Genomic DNA, 22,403 nt, shown 5'->3' on the forward strand with positions numbered 1-22,403 from the left:
AACAAAAAAGCTTTTTATTCCGCTTTGCAGACAAAATTACTTGGTGTGTGTCCAGTTCAACGTGAAAATTTGCTAAAAGGTCTTTCGATGATTTCAGAAGGGTAAAAATGATGTGGTGTAAACTTAGCCTACATGGGGATAAGTATTGGATAAGTAATCATGTTACATTTTTAAGGGCTATGGAGATTTTTTTCTCTACATAAAAATATTCCTATAATGTAGATTTTATTTTAGTTTAGAAAAAAGTATCAGCATAAAATTCCCCAAAATATTACGTTGAAATATAAATAACAAAATTGTGGTGCTCACCAAAATTAGAGATGAATAATTGTGTCAAAGTGTCAAAAGGTCAAACATAGTAATTATATACAATTTCATTACTAATAGTAATGCAGTTTTATGACAGTGGGATTTTTAAGCAAAAGGGGTAACATTAACAGGTAATTCTAACATTTTTATGTTTTAAACATGACATTATAAATAAATATGTTTTATCCTTATTTATATTACATATCTATGTTTTCATCTTTTGTGATGGCATGGATGCACTTTTCATATCTCCTAATGAAGCAGCATATCAGCACAGCAAGATATTCAGCCATACGGCGTATCATCATATCGCCTTACTAATTAGATGGATGACTCACTTATTGGAAATAAACAGTCATACAAATTAGCATATTTACTCATGGGAATCATCCTAGGAATTCATTAAATTTAATTATCATTTTAAAATTGTATTTATTCTGAAGTCATAGTTTTGATATACAAATTTGAATATTTGAGCTCCTGGGAAGGGAGGAGAGCCAGGCGGAGGTGACCGAGCGGACCGGGAGGACCAGTAGGAGGCGACCGGAGGGACGAGCGCAAGAGAGCGCTGTGGCAGCGTGCAGTGCCGGCCAGCGGAGGGTGCCAGGTGGTGGTGACCAGGAGGTGATCAGGAGGACCGGTAAGAGGCGACCGGAGGGACAAGCGCGCTGTGATAGCGTGCAGCGTCCCTAGAGGAGGTGAGTGAGGGGCAGGAGGCCGCGATAAGCGGCCCTACTGAACCCAAGTGTGTACTGTACTGTATTGTATTTGTATCTGTATTGTAATTGTATTGTATTCCCTAGTCCATATTTAATTGATTACCCCCCCGTCCATATTTAATTGATCACCCCCGTCCATATTTAAATTGATTCCCCTGAACACCCCCGTCCATATTTAACTGATCCCTCTGACCACATTAAATTGACCCCCCGTCCTCATTTAATTGATCCCCGACCACCCCCCGTCCATATTAAAGTGATCCCCCTGACCACATTTAAATGATTGACCCCCCCAGCCCATAATTGATTGATCCCCCTTGTCCTATTTAATAGATTCCCCTTGTCCACTTTTACTCATCCCCAGTCCCTATCTATTTGCCTTATCCCCCACCATATTTAATTAACCCCTGTCCATAATTAATTGATTGATTCCCCAGACCACAATTAATTATTTCCCCAGTCCATATTTATTGATATTATTGATACTTATTGATCCCCAGTCCTTAGTTAATTGACCCACCGTCCATACCTATTTATTTGCTTTACCCCCATCCTATTTAATTAAACCCCCTGTCCATAATTAATTGATTGATTCCCTAGTCCACAATTAATTATTTCCCCAGTCCATACTTATTGATCCCAGTCCATAGTTAATTGACACACCGTCCATACTTAATTAATCCACCTGACCCACTCAGCTGATCCCCCGTTCATACTTAATTGATACTTAATTGATCCCCCGTCCATACTTAACTGATCCCGCGCCGATATCTAATCGATACACTTGCACATCCCTAATTGATCCCCGTCCATACACCTATATATAAATAATTGTGTTTTGTACTTGTACATATATACTGACTGTATCCCCATATTTAGAATGACGTCCATGTTGGCCGGAGCCGTGCAGTGTACATCTTGCGCAATGTATGCATTCCCTGAGCTACCGCTCAGGGATCCATACTGCTGCGAGAGATGTGAGCATATCGTGCACTTGGAAGCCCAAATCCTGGATCTAAGTGCTCAGATAGCGGTACTGAGGAGCATCGACAACATGGAACGGAGTTTGCTGCTCACCGAGCAGACACTCAATGGGTCAACACTGGGGGTGGAGCTTAGTGGGGAAGCGCAGGCTGAACAGGCAGGGAGCTGGGTAACAGTTAGAAGGGATAGAGGGAAGAAGTATAGGAAGGCTGGTTCAGAACCGGCATTATTGGAGCACGACAGATCCTCTGACCGCCGGGGGAGTGTATGCTCCAGTAATGAGGGGGAGGGGGGAAGTGTAGGGCAGGCTAGACAGGTCCTGGTAGTGGGTGACTCTATTATTAGGGGGACAGACAGGGCAATCTGTCACAAAGACCGGGATCGCCGAACGGTGTGCTGCCTCCCTGGCGCTCGAGTCCGGCACATCGCGGATCGGGTTGACAGGTTACTGGGTGGGGCTGGCGAAGACCCAGCGGTCATGGTCCACATTGGCACCAATGACAAAGTGAGTGGTAGATGGAGGGTCCTTAAAAATGATTTCAGGGATCTAGGTAGGAAGCTTAGGGCAAGGACCTCCAAGGTAGTTTTCTCAGAAATACTACCAATCCCGCGAGCCACACAGGAGCGCCAACGGGAGGTTAGGGAGGTGAATAAGTGGCTAAAGAGTTGGTGCAAGGCAGAAGGGTTTGGGTTCATGGAGAACTGGGCCGACTTCGCTGTCGGCTACAGGCTCTACCGTAGGGACGGGCTGCACCTAAATGGGGAGGGTGCAGCGGTGCTGGGGAAGAAGATGGCTAATAGGTTGGAGGAGTTTTTAAACTAGAGACGGGGGGGGGAACCAAGGAAATAGGTGGGATGTGAGGCAAGCAAGGGGGAAGGGGAGAAGTGAATATAATGAGGGTGGAGAGGGGGGTGGGGATAGTACAGTTAGATCGTTAGAGAAGAATAGGATGCTAAATAACCCCAAAGTTTTATCTTGCATGCTGACCAACGCAAGAAGCCTGACCAATAAGGCGGATGAGCTGCGGGCGCTTATATCGGAGGAGAGGTATGACATCGTAGGTATAACAGAGACTTGGCTAGACGATAGCTACGACTGGGCGGTAAATTTAACAGATTATAGTTTATTTAGAAGGGACCGGAAACAGGGGAAGGGCGGAGGAGTCTGCTTATATGTAAGGTCACGTCTAAAGCCCAGACTAAGGGAAGATATAGGAGAGGGAGAAGAGGGGGTCGAGTCCATGTGGGTAGAGATAGAGGGGGCAAAAAATAATAATAAAATATTACTGGGGGTCTGCTATAAGCCACCTAATATAACAGAGGAGAATGAGAAACTGCTATTAGGACAAATAGACAAAGTAGCAAAACATAATGAGGTGATTGTAATGGGGGACTTCAACTACCCGGATATTGACTGGGAAACAGAAACCTGTAGATCGCAGAAAGGAAAAAGGTTCTTGACAAATATCAAGGATAATTATCTCTCCCAACTAGTGCAGGAACCAACGAGAGGGAAGGCAGTGTTGGACTTAATATTGACTAATAGGCCTGATAGAATAACTGAGGTACAGATAGGGGGGCACCTAGGTAATAGCGATCATAATATTATCAATTTCAAAATGCCCTTCAGTAGGGTTATCAATAAGGGAACAACTAAAACATTAAACTTTAGGAGGGCGAAGTTTGATCAGCTGAAAGAAAACCTTCAACTTATAGACTGGGACAAAGTTCTTAATCAAGGAAATACGAATAGTAAATGGGAAACCTTCAAAAGAATTCTGAATACTCAGTGCGAGAGGTATATACCGTATGGGAATAAAAGGGCCAGAAATAAGAGGAAACCAATATGGTTGAATAAGAACGTAAAAGGGGCGTTAAATAGCAAAAAAGAGGCATTCAAGAGATTAAAACAGGAAAACAGCAAGGAGGCACTAATGTGTTACAAGGAAAAAACGAGAACCTGCAAAAAACAAATAAAAATAGCAAAGGAGGAAACAGAGAGACGTATTGCTAGGGAAAGTAGATCAAATCCCAAACTGTTCTTTACGTATATAAATAGTAAAAGGATTAAATCGAATAATATTGGAGCGATAAAAAGTGATGAAGGCAAAATCATAGAGAAAGATGAGGATAAAGCTAATCTATTAAATACATTTTTTTCGTCAACTTTCACAAAGGAAAAAGAACTAACAGGCGAAATGAGAAGTGACAAACTTAATCCTCCATTAAGTATGACAAATCTAACCCAAGCTGGGGTACAGAAACGCCTCAGTAACATTAAAATAAACAAATCACCAGGACCTGATGGCATACACCCACGGGTACTAAAGGAACTAAGTAATGTGATAGACAGACCGTTATATCTTATATTTAAGGACTCTGTTGAGACTGGGTCTGTACCACTTGATTGGCGACAGGCGAATGTAGTGCCAATATTCAAAAAGGGAGCAAAAAGTAACACCGGAAACTATCGGCCGGTGAGTCTGACGTCCGTTGTGGGCAAAATTTTTGAAGGCTTTATTAATGAGGCAATCATGGAGCATCTTGATGCTAATAATCTATTAACCCCGAACCAACATGGATTCATGAGGAATCGCTCCTGCCAAACAAACCTGATTGACTTCTATGAGGAGGTTAGCTCTCGAGTAGATCAGGGGGAACCAGTGGATGTCGTGTATCTCGACTTCTCAAAAGCGTTCGATAGCGTGCCACATAATAGGTTGGTATACAAAATGAGAATGATGGGGCTGGGGGAAAATGTCTGCAAGTGGGTAGCTAACTGGCTAAAGGATAGAAGGCAGAGGGTGGTTATAAATGGAATATACTCAGATTGGGTAAGCGTCACTAGTGGGGTACCACAGGGGTCTGTACTAGGCCCAATGTTATTTAATATCTTTATTAACGACATAGTCAACGGGATAAATAGTAAAATATCAATATTTGCAGATGACACAAAGTTATGTAAAACAATTAATACAAAAGAGGACAGTGCAGACCTACAGAGGGATTTGGATAAGCTGGGTAGGTGGAGCATTAAATGGCAAATGAGGTTTAACGAGGAGAAATGTAAGGTCATACATATGGGAAGGAAAAATGGAAGTCACCAGTACTCACTGAATGGGAAACCATTGGGGAATTCAGAGATGGAGAAGGACTTGGGCATCTTGATTGATAGCAAACTAAATTGGAGTGCCCAAAGTCAGGCCTCTGCTGTAAGGGCAAACAGGGTAATGGGATGTATCAGAAGAGGTATAGCTGCAAAGGATGAGAACATTGTTCTTCCACTGTACAAAGCACTGGTCAGACCACACTTGGAATACTGTGCTCAGTTATGGGCCCCAATATATAGAAAGGATATAAATGAGCTTGAAAAGGTACAAAGGAGGGCAACAAAATTAATAAGGGGAATGGAGGGACTGCAATACCCAGAGAGGTTGGCAAAACTAGGACTATTCAGCCTGGAAAAGAGAAGGTTGAGGGGGGACATAATAAATGTGTACAAATATGTTAGGGGACAGTATAGAGACCTTGCCCGGGATTTGTTCAAAAGGAGGGATATTACGGTAACAAGAGGGCACTCACTAAGACTGGAAGAGAAACAGAGGCTGGACAGACATCTGTCTGAGATGATCTAGTGAATCCTGCTTTGAGCAGGGGGTTGGACCAAATAACCCAGCAGGTCCCTTCCAACTCTACCATTCTATGATTCTATGATTCTAAGAGAAAAGGTTTCAGCACCAGCATAGGAAGGGGTTCTTTACGGTAAGAGCAGTGAGAATATGGAATTCACTGAGTGAGGAGACGGTAATGTCGGATTCACTAAACCAGTTCAAGCGGGGACTGGATGCTTTTCTAGATACCAGGCAGATTTCTGCATATACTTAAAAATAGAATAAAATAGTAGGTTGATACAGGGATTTATTCTGACTGCTGGTTTCAGAGTCGGGAGGGAATTTTTCCTCAGGTGAAGATTGGCTAAATCATTTGGAGTTTTTGCCCTCCTCTGGATCAACTTTAGCAATTACAGAACTAACAGGTCGAACTTGATGGACGCAAGTCTTTATTCGGCTTTACTAACTATGCACTATATACAAATGTGCAATTGTTCTATATTGTGAAAAAAAAAGGATTCAAGGGCAGCCATTTGTATTTGCGACTGACAAAATAGTTCTTGCTTCTTAATAACAAACTAATAAATTTTTTAAGCAAAATGAATTTATCACCAGACAAGTGGCGTACCGCCAATGGCGGCAGGCCATGCCACTGCTATGGGGCTTGTGAGCCGGGGGGGGGCTCGTGATCCAGTAGGGCCCCAAGCAGCGTGCGAATAAGGAGGATAGGTGAGTATATTGGGGGGGAGGGAGGTTGCGGCGGTTTATTCAACTTTTATTATAATAAAGGGAAAGATAAAGGAAATGGAGGGTGGAGGAAAGAAAGAATAGGGTGGGAAAAGGGGGAAGGGAGAAGAAAACAAGGTAAGTGGGGAAAAAAGGGACAAAGACAAGAGTACATTGCGTTTTAGATCCATAACATTGCTTATCGTTTAGTTACAAGTAACTGCTTTAAGAGAAAAAAATATAAACACATACAAATCACGCTAGACATTCTTATTCATTTGCTTGCAAGTCCTCTTGTAACACAAACAAGTAAGATTAGTAAATTACGCTAGATTTCTTTTCCAGTTGCTTATACACATTCTTGTCGGGGCCAATGTCCGTATTAAATCACGCTAGACATGCTTTCCAGTATTCTTATCAGGGCCATTATAACCTTTTTGGAGGGAAATTGTCCAGTTTTAGGATTTAAAAGTAAAGTCCCAAAAAGGATCTCAAATATAAATAACAGTTGGGATGTAGACAATGCATTTTGTAAGCAAAGGTAATTCCTGTGTGATAGCCATAAGGGTCATAATAAACCCAAGAGGAATAGGACCAAGAGAATATGCAGTAGTTATATTCCAATAACATTTGCTAGCTTACTGAGAAAACATCAAGAAGTTATTATTTTCTGTAACAAGTCTGTACCTTCTTCCAGAGTCGTGACCAGAAAAGTCTCATTTTGATAGTAAATCTAAAGATTAGTAGAGCCCATCCATCTATATTTCACACCTGTCCTTACAAGTTCGCTCGTAATGTTTCGGAAAGATTTTCTAGCTAAAAGAGTGGCTTTGGAAAGATCTTTAAAGAATAAAATATGGTTGTAGGGCTTGGGGAATTTTTTCATTTTTCTAGTTAAATTTAGTAGATTATTTCTTACGGTAAAAGAGTGGAAATTGACGATAACATCCATAGGGACGTCCCTGGGTAAGAAATCGGGTTTTGGGATTCTGTAGGCATTAGCAACGATCATCTCATCAGAGAGATCTGGGAGCAGTACAGTAGCCATCTCTGTAATGTAGGCTTCTAGGTTTGAAGGAGATATCCCTTCAGGTACTCCTCTGATTTTTAAATTATTTTTTCTGGAGTTGTCTTCAAAAATAGCTTGCTGTTGTTTAATAAGAATTATTTCTTTATGAAGGGATTCAACTGAACTTGACAAAACCTCTTTGTGTTTTCTCATGTTGATTATAATATTTTCTGTTGTGTCAATTCTATTTTGTACAGACTTAATTTCAGAGATTAATTCTGTTGGCTGTGGCTTGCTGTATAGAGGATATCAGATTATTAATTGATTGCTTTATAAATAATTCTGTAGCTAGTTTATTATTCTCTGAGGTGTCTGATAACGAATCATTTACGTCATCAGGGGAGCTACGTGATGAGTATTTTTTAATTTTGGTATCTATAGAGGGTACGCTGGAAAAAGTATTCCCCATCGCGAGTAGACAAGATTTAAAGGATAATTCAATTGAATCACAAAGCTCTTTGACAAAGAGCTCAGATGGTGGTTTGTCCATAGCGTTAATATCACAAAATGACATTTTGTGAATGGGATTGTCATTAATTTCAACGGGATTAATTTGAGTGTTAACTGATGATACTTCTAATGGAGCTGTACTGACAAACCCATACCCCTCAATATCATCAATTGATGAGAAAGCATCTACAACACAAACTCCATCAGAACTATGAAAAGATCCAATTGAAGATTGAGGTGATGTTGTTCCTATTGAATATCCGCCTATATCAGAGTCCTCCCGATCAGACTCTGCTGTCTGACACCCATCTGTAGAGTGGTTATCTGAGCTATAATCATTGTTAAACTCAACATTGTGCTATATATAAATTGAGTCTGTAAGTTCTGCCTCTTTACAGATAAATAAATTATTTGATGTAGTACTACTAAATTGGAAATTTCCCTATTGTTTTTTTTAAGAGGATGGTTAGCCCCTACAGGTGTTATTTCAGGCTTATATTGCTTCTTTTGTAATGGAACTGTAGCTGTAATAGCCTTAGCTATCACAGCCTCAGCGTGTAACTGCCCGATCTCACCATTGGGAGAAGGTATAATAGGTTCATCCCCAGAGGATCCCCCACCACATGTTACTTCTTGGTATGATCATAAGTAATCAGACTCTTTGCTCAGTATTGAGTAGAAGAAAACTTTTGAGCTAGTACAGCTATGAGTCTTCTTATGAATGATGCAACAAGTTTTTCACACCTGGATTTGGGGATCCTCTGCCATTCTTCCTTGCAGATCCTCTCCAGTTCCTACAGACTGGATCGTGAACTTTGGTGGACAGCCATTTTCAGGTCTCTCCAGAGATGCTTAATTGGGTTTGGCCAAGTCTGAAAAAAAAACACCCCCATAACATGATTCTGCCACCACCATGTTTCAGTGTTGGGATTGTATTGTGCAGGTGATGAGCAGTGTCTGGTTTTCTCCACACATACCGCTTAGAATTATCACCAAAAAGTTCTATCTTTGTCTCAACAGACCAGAGAATCTTATTTCTCATAGCCTGGGAGTCCTTCATTTGTTTTTGAGCAAACTCTATGCAGGCTTTCATATGTCTTTCACTGAGGAGAGCCTTCAGTTGGGCCACTCTGCCATAAAGGCCTGACTGGTGGAGGGCTGCAGTGATAGTTGATTTTGTGGAACTTTCTCCCATCTCCCTACTGCATCTCTGGAGCTCAGCCACAGTAATCTTCGGGGTCTTCTTTATCTCTCTCACCAAGGCTCTTTTCCCACAATTGCTCAGTTTGGCTGGACTGCCAGGTCTAGGAAGACTTCTGGTGGTCCCAAACTTCTTCCATTTAAGGATTATGGAAGCCACTGTTCTCTTAGGAACCTTGAGTAATGCAGAAATTCTTTTGTAACCTTGGCCAGATCTGTGCCTTGCCACAATTTTGTCTCTGAGCTCTTTGGGCAGTTCCTTTGAGCTCATGATTCTCATTTGGTCTGACATGCACTGTGAGCTCTTATATAGACAGGTGTGTGCCTTTCCAAATCAAGTCATATCATTTTAGTTAAACACAGCTGGACTCCAATGAAGGAGTAGAACCATCTCAAGGAGGATCACAAGGAAATGGACAGGATGTGACTTAAATATGAGTGTCTGAGCAAAGGGTCTGAATACTTATGACCATATGATATTTCAGTTTTTCTTTTTTAATACATTTGCAAACATTTCTACATTTCTGTTTTTTTTTCAGTCAAGATGGGGTGCAGAGTGTACATTAATGAGAAAAAAAAAATGAACTTTTTAGAATTTACCAAATGGCTGAAATGAAAAAAGAGTGAAAATTTTAAAGGGGTCTGAATACTTTCCATACCCACTGTGTTTATTTTTTTGTGTGTGCAGTGATTGGGGGATGAGGAGGCCGCACATACCAGGATTGGGGGATGTGGGGGCCACACATACCAGGATTGGGGGATTGAGGGAGCCACTCATACCAGGATTGGGGGATTGAGGAGGCCACACATACCAGGATTGGGGGATTGAGGAGGCCCACACATACCAGGATTGGAGAATTGAGGAGGCCCACACATACCAGGATTGGGGGCTTGAGGAGGCCACACATACCAGGATTCGGGGATGAGGGGTGCCATACATAGCAGGATTGGGGGATGAGGGGTGCCATACATAGCAGGATTGGGGGATGAGGGGTGCCATACATAGCAGGATTGGGGGATGAGGAGGCCATACATACCAGGATTGGGGGATGAGGGGTGCCATACATACCAGGATGGGGAAATTTATCAGTAGCTTCTGCATTTCCCACCCCAGGCTTATACTCGAGTCAATACGCTTTCCCAGTTTTCTGTGGTAAAATTAGGGGCCTCGTCTTATACTTGGGTTTGCTTATTTAAAATATATGGTATTTTAAAATCAGTGAGTACGTGGTACACATAATACTGCAGGACTGTGGGGTGCATTATACTATATGGGGGCTGCATTTTACCCTATGGGGTGTGTAATATACTGTATGGAGGACTATGGGGAGTGCATTATATTCTATGGAGGACCATGGGAAGTTCATTATACTATATGGAGGATTATGGGGGCGCATTATACTATATGGAGGATTATGGGGGCGCATTATACTATATGGTGGATTATTGGTGGCGTATTATACTATATGGGGGTTTATCAGTGGCGTATTATACTATATGGAAGGCTATGTGGGGCAATTATAATATTTTGAAGGCTATGTGGGGAGCCATTATACTGTATGAAAGCAATTATACGGCGTGAAGGTTTGTGTGGGGTCCATCATACTGTTTGGAGTGTGGACCATTATACTGTATGGAGGGCTGTGTGGGAGTCACAGTTGGGGGATCATACTGTGTTAGGATCACCATACTTTGCCTTGGGAGTTGAAGTGGGGTACAATAGGGTCATTATACTGTGAATGTGGAGACTAATGTGGAGGAATGCACCATGGGGGCATCATAGCGTGTTTGGGGGGCACTTTTGTTGGCATCATACTTTATGGGGCAATGAAAGTACTTTCTAAAGTACTATGTAAAGGCTGGAAAGTTGTGAGATCTGCTCTTCTGTGACACATACAAATATATTTTTTTTTTTGGAGGGGGGGCCCAATTAGAGCTTCTGCTATTGGGCCCCATGATTTCTATGTACGCCCCTGCACCAGACTGCTACTAATATGATTTGTGAAAGAATGCACACAAAATGAATTATTTGCAGTGCACTTCTAATCTTTGTGGGGTGGCAGTTTTAATAATTTGGCCATTACCTGGCCATCATTAGGATGTCATTTGTAGGATTTGAATATTTTAATGTGGGATTGGAATTTTAGGGTTTGCTCTGGCATCTGAATATTTGGGACTGGGGTACGGTATAAGGTCTGAATGTTGGGGTTTGTTCTGGAGTCTGTATTATGAGCTTTAAATGATGGGATCTGGGGTCTGAATTATGGAGTAATAATTATAGAATAATGGAAAAAAGTTAAAATCAAGCTCTAGGATAAAATTCTAAATGCTTTATTCAAAAACACTAAAATAGCATGGCACTAGGCTTGTAACAGCAAAATGAGAGAGAAAAAGCAATGCGTTTCAACCGCAATTGTGTTTTTTTTCCTGAAACGCATCCCTTTTCCCTTCTCATCTTGCTGTTACAAGTCTAGTGCCATGCAATTTTAGTGTTTTGAATAAAGCATTTGGAATTTGACTCTGGAACTGGAAATTAACTTTTTTCTATTAAAAGTATATGTTCAATCAGGACGGAGTTCCATGCACCTGGAGGATTAAAGTTGGTGAGCTGACCTTTCCTAATTCCATTATTTATAATAATTATATGGTCTGAATTATGGAATTTAGTAGTGGTGTTTATTATAGGGTCTGAATTATGTGGTCTGGTGTCAGTTATGCAGTCTATACAATTGATGTTGGGCCTGAATTTTGTGGTCTGGTCTAATGTTCAGAATATCGCAGACCCTGAATATCAAGGACTGCTCTGAAGTCCATATTATACAGTTTGATTTTGTCTGTGGTCTAAACGGTGGAGTCTGATCTCGAATCTGTATGATAGGGTGTGAATTATGGGTTCTGGGGCCTGGTCTAGAATTTGATATAAGGGCTTATCATTGGAGTCTGAATTATGGAGTCTGGTCTGGGATCTGAACATTGGGGAATGGGGTTTTGGTCTGAGATCTAAATATTGGGGACTGCTCTGGAGTCTACCATGAGGTTTGATTTATGGGGTCTGAGGTTTGAATAATAAGATTTGGCCTGGGGTTTGGTCTAGATTTTAGACATTTTATTATGGTGTCTGGTTTCTAAATTTTTTTGTCCGATTCTGAATTATAGGGATGGGTCTGAATTACCGTATGTGGACTGGTTTAAGATATTGTCCAAGGTCTGACTGAAGTCTGATCCAGTGTCTGAATATTAGATTTGGTGTGGGATTTTGAAACATCAGATCAGAATTTTAGGGTTTGGTCTGTGGTTCCTGTCCAATCATCTGGATAACATATCTGAAGAACTAGAGGTATTTTTTTTGCTGTACTTTGACTATAATTATTTTTGTAAATTGCAGATTGTAAATACAAGAGCTTTACAAAAAGAAAAAAGAACTTTTCTAGTGATTGTTTCCTTACAGCTCTTCATGTGCAGCTGTTGCTCATGCCTACCAAACCTCCCCCATAACAAGTCAAACCCCATTAAAACACTTATTGTAAAAGCTAAAATGTCTCTAGAAAAAAAATGTTCAAATGATGACAACTATGCGTATGGCAGATTTGTTCTATGTTTTTAATGTGAATTTCCTACCATAATAACAGTATAATAATGTAAAGGATAATGCAAGTGACTAGAGACTCCTCTATGATGTATTGGGATTGCTCAGTTGAGAAAACACTAGGCATAGTGGCTCAGTGGTTAGCACTGATGCTTTGCAGTGCTGGGATCCTGGGTTCAAATCTCACCAAGGAAACACCTGCAAGGAGTTTGTATGTTCTCCCTGTGTCTCACTGGTTTACCGCGACAAAGAGGGGCCAGAAGACCGCTGTGTCTGATTTCACTTACTCCTGCACTGATTAGAAGCACTTCACCATCATATTAAACAGGGAAGGTTTCTGCTAGCAGTGCAGGGGTTAATCTGTTCAGTTGAGAGCTTCTGGAGGTTTCCTGCTTTGATTGTCCCAGCTATTCAGGGTTGACCACTCCCCTCTGCTACACATGCTCACCTTTGGCAATCAGGGATTGCCAATGTTAGTTGTGTTAGTTTCATACTGTCTGGTTCTGGAGTTGGAGGTGTTGGTTATTTAAGGAGGCATTTTGGAGTGTTGTTCTGAAGACTTGCTTGGTGATTTATCTGTGTGCATATCCTCATCCTCTCCTATTTGTTTTTTCCTTCTCTTTATTTCCTGGTGTTCCACTCTGTTGTTTGTGACTGCATATTTGTATTATTGATATTTTCATTTATCCCTGTATATTTTCTCTTGTTAGTCTAGTTTGTGTATTCTTATAAACTACAGCTCCCCACTTCCCTGGGTGGGGGAGGGAACAAATAAGGGCTGATTTAGCAGGAAGGCACGTGGCCCCGACGTCTTCACCATCAGAAATAATCCGGGGAGCAAGGACAGCTAGGGCACCCCTAGCTTTAGGGATAGGGAAGGAACCACTAGCCCCAAGATATCAAACAACAGTGTTGTGACACTGTGTTTGCATGGGTTTACTCCCACACAAGACATACTGATAAGGAATTGAACCTCAATGGAAAAGGCAATGGTGATGTCTGTAAAGCACCGTGGAGCATGATGGTGCTATATAATGGAGTAAAATAAACTAAAATTGTACTCTTATTATCTTGTACATTTATGAATATGCCTTAAAAATATTTTAGATATTGATCTCACTAATGCAACCTGCTTCTGTCTCAAGATTGGGGCCTCGATGCTCATTGCTTTTAGTAAAGAGGGGGTCGGAATTCCCATTAATTTGTATGGGAATTCTAACCACTTTTGCACTCACAGCCCTGTTCTAGAGATAGGTGAAGGTCGTGTTGGTGGGATCCGCATCTACTATTTATTTATGCCATTTCTTATGGCTATACCATATATGTATGAGATGGGGATACACTTTTAAGAAGGTTGCATGAGTTTACAAGGACACGTCAGCTATTATTTCCCCAAGAAATAGCATTATGCTTGTACATGAACTGTGTCTAGTATTGCAACTAATGAAGATACCAGATGCAGGTGATGAACAAGAATAGCGTCGCTTCTGGGGAAGAATAGCTAGGCTGACCCTTTTTACTAAACTTATACAATCCCTTTACATTTTATGGGGCAGGTTCGTGACTCCATACATTATTCTCACAGACTTACTAAACTTCTTGCAAAGTTTGTGAACAGCACGACTTTCACACCGCTAAACCTTCTGAATTTCAGAAAATACTAGGAAGCTGCCTAGATATGATGTACTGTTCTAATTATTATACATGCGACTGTGGAGATCCTAAAATTTCCAATAGCTTCCCTGCAGATGTGTCAGTAATCAATATTATTTATTACCGTCTGAATGCATGAAATCATCAAATGATAAAAGGTAATTGTATATTAGTAATTTACAGTATAAGCCCCCTAAGGTGTTCGAGTCTTGTTTTTGTTCCAAGGGATATACATTGTTTACTGGCTTTTTTTCTGTATGTTTTACCTAGAGTTTGACAATCCTAGTACATTGGTTAATAGGTTATTTTTATGTTTGGTCATGGAACTTGCCCTATAACAACCATTAAGTGTTGCACTTTATCCCTAATTGAGAAGTAACTTCTCAAGAAGAAGTTAATGCGTCTACATATCAGTAAACGTTTAACACACGGTTACTTGGTCACCATGAGCCTTTACACCTACAAAGTGTAATGCACTGCGCTCTTATATAGGGCTGCAGCCAAGTTTTTTAATGCACCATTCGCTGACTTTGGAAATGCCGTTTGCACCCAAGCTTCAATGTCCTTAGCTGTTTATGTGGAGATTGGGAACTGTGTGAATAACCATGGCATTTCAGGAAATCTTAGAGAGGTTGGGTGGAATGGGACGATATCAGATCATACATGTCCTTCTGCTGTCCTTGCCAGTTTTCATGTTAGCTAGCCACAACCTCATGCAGAACTTTACTGCTGCTATTCCAAAGCATCGATGTAAACTTAACGAATCCTGGGAAGAAGGAAATTTTACCGGATTTTGGCTACATGCTCATATACCATTGGCTTCTAATGGAAAATTCTCCAGCTGCTTAAGATATACGAGTCCCCAATTCAGTTTGCTTAATTATAGTTCCACAACCAATACTAGCAACTTGGAGACTGAGACGTGTGCCAATGGCTACATGTATGACAACAGCGAATATTCTTCAACTATCATAAACAAGGTGAGAACTTCTTAATTAATTCTTAACATCATCGTCCTGTCCTGTTCTTCCTTTTGCTCAATTGATGGTTGAACAGTTTCACCTTAAAATATTCAAGAGTTAATGTCTTTTTAAGAAGGGGCAAAAAAACGAGACCTCAATAGAAAAAAAAAAGCTAAAATCCAACATGCCAGATTCTATCTACCCCCCCACATTTTGCACTTGCAATAGATGAGTCCCGTGCACCACTCTGTTGTCCGTGCATACTTGGTGCAACACTCCACTAGGTAGTAGCAATACAATCCAAGATCTGGGGCACCAGATATCCTCCTTTTGGTAATTTTATTAGTACAGAAAAATCACAACGTTTCTGCCATGCAGGGCATTTATCAAGCCATATCTCTCTTTTTTATGGTTTGATAAAGACCCTGAGCAGCCGAAACATTGTGATTTTTCTGTACTAATAAAGTTTCCGAAAGGAGAACATCCGGTGCCCTGCTTTCTGGATTTCCCTAACCTCCAACATCTTCCAAATTAATTTCTACATACCTTTATTTTCCAAATCACAATTGTTTTGTTTAGGAAGGTAATCATGTGTTTTTGGGCATGCACCTTTTTTTTTCCTTACTCCCTTTAGTATGGGATCAGTTGCAGAGTTTACAGAGCAATTCCGCTGTCTGTGTCTAGAGGTGAATGACCTCCACTGTGAGGTTCAGCAGCGGTTACAGGCCGCCAATGTGGGGGTCTCTGCAGGTAGGCCCGTCCAGCCTGAATCCAAGGTTGCCCTCCTGGACAGGTTTTCAGAAGGTAGGGACAAGTTTTTTTGTGTTTAAGGAGGCATGCAAATTGTACTTCAAACTTCATCCCTACTCCTCCGGTAATGAGGAGCAACGGGTTGGTATTGTGATCTCTCTATTTCAGGACGATTCTCAGCCATGGGCGTTTTCGTTACCGCAGGATTCGGTTTGTCTCCAATCTGTGGAGGTTTTTTTTGGAGCTCTTGCCCTCATCTATGATGACCCTGACCGAGTCGCCTTGGCTGAGTCTAAGCTATGTCGCCTTCAGCAGGGGATTCAGTCAGTGGAAACATACAGTTCGGAATTCCGTAGATGGGCAGCGCATTCCAAATGGAATGACTCAGCCCTTAAAAGTCAATTTTGTGAGGGGCTAATGGAAAGGTTGAAAGATGCCTTGGCTGTATATGATACCCCTCAGTCCTTGGAGGCTGCCATGTCTTTGGCCATACGTCTGGATAGGCGCCTTCGGCATAGACGGGTGCGACCGCCTTCTCCGGGGCCTTCTTGTCAGTGTTGTGTACCTTTGCAAAGGGAGCGGTCTGGGGGTGAACCAGTACTGGGGGAGGTGGAGGAACCTATGCAGTTAGGGGGTGTCTCTACATCATACATCTCCCCGGAGATTCGCAAGAAAAAAGGTGTATGGTTTTTTTTTCGTGGGAAAAAGGGACACTTTGTTGGGACCTGTCCTTCAATTCCTTAACAAAAAGAGACTCAATTAACTCTTGGTAGTCTGGAATTGGATAAACAAGGGGTGCATTTGTGGCCAAACTGTAGTTCCCGCTTTGTCCTGACTGCAGAGGTGGTGCTAGAGAGCAAAATCGAAAAAATTTCTGTGTTTGTTGGCAGTGGAGCCGGAGTCAGCATGGTTGATGCTGAGTTTGTGAAAACTCATGGTCTCGCTTGCTGTGCTTTAGCTGAACCTATTCCCATCTTTGCCATTGACTCGGCGCCACTTGCACAGAAAGCATTTACTCAGATTGTACATAATGTAAAACTGAGGGTGGGGTCGGTTCATTGTGAAATAATCCCTTGTTATGTTTTGGAGAATCTCCCTACTCCCATTGTTTGAGGCATCCCCTGGCTTGTTAAACATAATCCATTGGTGGATTGGCAAACCGGGGAGATTATTGAATGGGGAGATTACTGCCATGAGAACTGTCTGAATGTTTCCATTGCTGCTATCTCTACGGAGTTTCTGCCTGCTTTTCTGTCTGGTTTTGAGGACGTTTTTTCTGAGAAGGGGTGTCAGGATTTGCCTCCTCATCGTGCTTATGACTGTCCTATTAACCTAGAGCTAAACTACCCAAGTCCAGACTGTATAATCTTTCTGGCCCTGAGAGACAAGCCATGAAGGATTTCATTGCGGAAAATCTGGAGAAGGGACATATCAGACCCATCTTCGCTCGTGGCGGCAGGGTTCTTCTTTGTGAAGAAAAAAGATGGCGGTCTACGTCCCTGTTTAGATTTCCGGTAATTAAATCAAATTACCATCCGTGATCCATACCCTCTTCCTCTGATTCCTGATTTGTTCAGCCAGGTTGTGGGAGTTAAGGTATTCTCCAAGTTGGATTTAAGGGGAGCCTACAATCTGGTTAGAATAAGAGAAGGGGAATGGAAGACAGTGTTTAATAACCCGGAAGGTCATTTCGAGAGTCTGGTTATGCCTTTTGGTTTGACCAATGCACCTGGGGTATTCCAGCATTTCATAAATGATATTTTTCATCATTTGGTGGGGAGGTTTGTGGTGGTCTATCTGGACGATATTTTGGTTTATTCACCTGATTTTGAGACCCATCGGGGGCATGTTAAGCAGGTGCTCCAGATATTAAGGGATAACAAATGTGTCTTTTCTGTTCAGGAAGTGCAGTTTTTGGGGTACTTGTTGTCATCTTGAAGTTTTCGGATAGATACGGAGAAGATCCGTGCAGTCCTTGACTGGGAACGTCCTGAGAACCTGAAGGCCCTACAACGTTTTCTAGGCTTTACTAATTTTTACAGGAAATTCGTCCAAATTGACTCTGTTGTAGTGAAACCCCTTACTGACATAACTAAGAAGGGGTCTGATTTTTCCAAAGGTCGGATGTTTCCCTCCAGGCTTTTTCTTCCTTAAAGATTCATTTTGCCACTGCACCTATACTCAGTCAACCCTATGTTTCTCAACCCTTTATTGTGGAGATCGATGTTTCGAATGTTGGGGTTGGGGCTGTGTTGTCTCAGAGTTCGTCCCCTGGTAAATGGTGTCCATGCGCCTTCTTTTCTAAAAAAATTGTCTTCAGCTGAGAGAAATGATGACGTGGCCAATAGGGAACTTTGGGCGATCAAATTGGCGTTCGAGGAATGGCAACACTGGTTGGAGGGGGCTGTCCGTCCTATTACTGTTATTACTGACCATAAGAACCTGTCATATCTCCAGTCAGCTAAACGTCTCAACCCTAGGCAAGCCAGATGGTCCCTGTTTTTTACTAGGTTCAATTTTGTTATCACTTTTCGTCCAGGGGTCAAAAACGGCTGATGCTTTGTCCCGGAGCTTCCCTGGGGGTGGTGACCATGAGAACCCTGCCCCGATATTACTGAAAGGGGTAGTTATTTCGGCTCTTTTTCCTGAACTAGAGGGTGAGGTGCTGGAGGCTCAGGGGGACGCCCCTGCCTCCTGCCCTTCAGGAAAATTATTTGTACCACCTGATCTGTGCCGTAAAGTAATCAAGGAACAATATAACTCTGTGCTTGCTGGGCATCCAGGTGGTAAGGCAACCGCAGACCTCCTCTCTCGTCGTTTTTTGTGGCCGAGGTTGCATCGGGATGTAATTGCACCCGTAGCTGCATGTAGTATTTGCGCGTGTTCTAAGGTTTCACACACCCGTCCATCTGGTACTCCTCTTCCGCTACCTATCCCTAGCAGGCCATGGACACACTTGTCCATGGATTTTATAACTGACCTACCGGTTTCTGCAGGCAAAACGGTGGTTTTGGTAGTAGTAGATAGGTTCAATAAAATGGTTCACTTCGTTGCTTTACCTGCACTTCCCAATGCTAAGACATTTGCTCAGGTGTTCATAAATGAGATTGTGAAGCTACATGGGGTTCCCTCTGATGTGGTGTCAGATCGGGGGACCCAGTTTGTTTCCAAGTTCTGGAAGGCATTCTGTTCTCGACTGGGGGTGCAGCTGTCCTTTTCCTCTGCCTTCCACCCTCAGTCAAATGGTCAGATCGAGCGGGTCAATCAGAACTTGGAGACATACCTCAGATGTTTTGTCTCAGAAAATCAGGAGGATTGGGCATCCTACTTACCACTGGCAGAATTTGCCATCAATAATCATCGTCAAGAATCCACTGGCAGGTCACCGTTTTTCGGTGCATACGGTTATCATCCACAGTTTGGTACTTTCAGTGGGGGAGGAGCTTCAGGAGTTCCTGAAGAGGAACGGTTTGCTTCGTCGCTCACCTTGGTGTGGCAGGGTGTTCTGTGTAATTTGAATATCATGGGTGACAGGTATAAACGTATGGCTGACAGAAAACGCTAGCCAGGTCCAGACCTGAATGTGAATGACTTTGTGTGGTTGTCTACCAAGAATATAAGATTGAAATTTCCTTCTTGGAAGCTGGGACCTAGGTTGATTGGTCCCTACAAAATTACCGCCGTCATTAACCCAGCAGTGTTTCGTCTTGAACTTCCTCGGGCCCTTAAGGTTCACAATGTGTTTCACAGGTCCTTACTCAAAAGGTACATAGATCTCCTTGAGCCCTCACCTCTACCACTGCCCCCAGTAATGGTTGATGGTAATTTGGAGTTCGAGATTTTGAGGATAGTAGATTCTCGCCTCCAACGCCGTTCTCTGTAATACTTGGTGCACTGGAAAGGCTATGGTCCGGAGGAAAGGACGTGGGTTTCAGCGTCAGAGGTGAACGCTCCCAGATTGGTTCACTCTTTTCACACCTTTTTTCCTGAGAAACCCGGTCCTAAGTGTCGGGAGGCCACTCCTAGAGGGGGGGTACTGTCACGGGTGTGTCAGAGGTGACAGACAGTCGCCCTGCAGTGGTTTACAGAAAGTCTCCATGTGTGGCAATGCAGACAGCTACCTAGATAGGAGGCTGTGTCTAGAACCCAGCGACTACCTCCCTTTAGTCTGGGTGTATATATACCTGGTGTGTCTAGGTGAGCGTCGTCGGTTATACTCATTCCTACTTGGAACTTGGCTGAAGTAGCATCACGTCCTCTTTGGAGTCTTGAGGCCGTGTGTCCTGTTGGAGTTTCTTCTAAAGCTAAGTTGTAATTTCCCTGTGTTGTCTTCCCCTTTTGTCTTTAGAGTGTTAGCGGAGGTTGACCAGTGCTCATCTCCTTCCACCCCCAGCTATAGCCTTACGCCAGGGATAGTAGGATGAGGCACGTGATCGGCGACAGCTGCAGAGGCTGTATAGGGACATTAGGGGGAGACAGAGTGATGCTAGTCCAGATTAGGAGGTCACCTCTTCCCCCTTTCCCTAGTGCCTGGGCTCCTTTTCCCTTTTCCCTCTGTGTTTCCCTCACACCTGGCGTAACAACTAGAGATACCAGGGGTGCTGAGGTAAGATAAGGCCGCTCACATTGTTGCCCACCATCTTTCTGAATGACAATATATGGTATAGGTATCTGGTATGGTATAGGTATAGGCAGTACAGCTTCCTTTTGCACATGCTCACAGGTACCTGGCCGAACAGTCTAGGAAAGGTTTCTGTCATTGCATCAGGATGGCAGACATTTTACTTTTACCTTGACAAATCTATTGGGACTTAGTGATTAAAATTATTTAGAATAGTAATAATATTATAGTATTATTAATATTTATGCTTTTTTTTGTACTCCCAGAAAACTTTTTAAAGGAGTTGTCCCAGACTAACATTTTGATGAGATACCCTTATGACATGTCATCAATGTGAGATTGATGGTGGTTCAACACCTGTTTCCACCAAATATCAGCTGATATCTGCTTCAAAAATGGCCAGATATAAGCAATGTACAGAGCTGAACACTTTAATATTCGGCAGCAGACAATGAACAATGTATGAAGCTGTGGTGTTCTACTCTGAACATTGCTAATATCCAGCAGCTGCCCGAGCAAATATCAACTGATCTATGGGGGTGTCAGGCAATTCCTTTATGGGGGAGTATGACATGTACTGTATATAACAAGAGCTGGAAGCAATATCTTATGTCATTAAATTCTTCTATTTCTTACAGTGGGATTTGGTCTGTAATCAGAGGAGAATGAGGCAGCTTGCTCAGTCCATTTACATGGCGGGAGTGTTGGCTGGATCCATTGTATTTGGTGGTTTATCAGACAAGTAAGATTCACTTTACTAATTTTTTGATTTCCCATTGTCTGATCCTACATTTCAATTCAGCAATATATCTTCAAATATGTTCTTTACAATGGAAGACAATTCATAAAAGTAACCTTTAATGTTGAGTTATGATTCCCAGGATGTTGTCCCACACAATTCCTCCGGTATTCATCAATAACATTCCCTGGATTTGTGTTTAGTTCTATCCATCTTGGCTCCTCTCAGGGCTGACGTCTCTTACAGCCCCAGCAGACTCGTCAAAACTGACCGTTTTCCAAAAATGCAATTCTTTTTAAACCACTAATTTCTTAATAATAGTTGGTCTTTCACTAGATTTCACAATAGAAACTGCATAAATTATTAAATAGACCATTTAAGCCCGATGAGGCTGGTGTACTTATTTTGTAAATAAAGAGTGTGATAGCTCATGAGTCCAAATGTATTCAGTTTCCGCCCACCCAGCTTGAATGACAGCTGCAGCTTGTTCTGAGCAGTGTGAGATCTCAGCAGCAAGATGGAGGAGGGACACTGAGGAGCTATCAATCAGAGTAGATGGACAGTGTTTGAGTTCAAACCTTTATGATGAATTATACAGCCATTCATTTATGTTACTAGTGAATAAAGAGAAATTGAAAGTGATTAGAGCATTTCTGGGGAAAAAAATAACAACAATTTTCAAAAAGAAATTGCAAAAAAAAAAAAAAAAGATATTACACAAAATAAAATGTTACAATTCTTTAGGACTTTTTTTCTGTAAAGTGGATGATTGTAAGACTGGAGAGGCAATTTAACTTCACTTTGGAGCCGTTCTCAACATTGCGATTACTTATTCATAATGCGTCTACAATATCCACAGAACTATCAGGAAATAAAAAAGTTCAATCTAAATAAAAGATATTTTAGGTGATGTTTTCCTAATCACCTGCAGCAAAGGAAGTAGACAACAGATCTGTGAATGAAAACAGATGACATTTTATTTTAGTACAGCCAACTTTTCCACATAAGTGAATGGATCACTTAA

The 22,403-nt window shown here is 42.0% G+C and overlaps 1 protein-coding gene across 1 annotated transcript in view; it reads left to right on the forward strand.

Moving 5' to 3' along the window:
• Positions 1-14,912: 14,912 nt before the first annotated feature.
• Positions 14,913-22,403, forward strand: part of LOC141174580 (solute carrier family 22 member 6-B-like) — a 50,951-nt gene continuing 43,460 nt past the window's right edge. The window contains exons 1-2 of the mRNA XM_073659518.1: positions 14,913-15,287; positions 21,279-21,382. Of these exons, the coding sequence (XP_073515619.1) occupies positions 14,913-15,287; positions 21,279-21,382 (479 nt within the window). The remainder of the gene's footprint in view (positions 15,288-21,278; positions 21,383-22,403) is intronic.

This window comes from Phyllobates terribilis, unplaced genomic scaffold, assembly GCF_046119375.1.
Source record: "Phyllobates terribilis strain yellow unplaced genomic scaffold, ASM4611937v1 Scaffold_13__5_contigs__length_258822181, whole genome shotgun sequence".
Classification (NCBI taxonomy): domain Eukaryota; kingdom Metazoa; phylum Chordata; class Amphibia; order Anura; family Dendrobatidae; genus Phyllobates; species Phyllobates terribilis.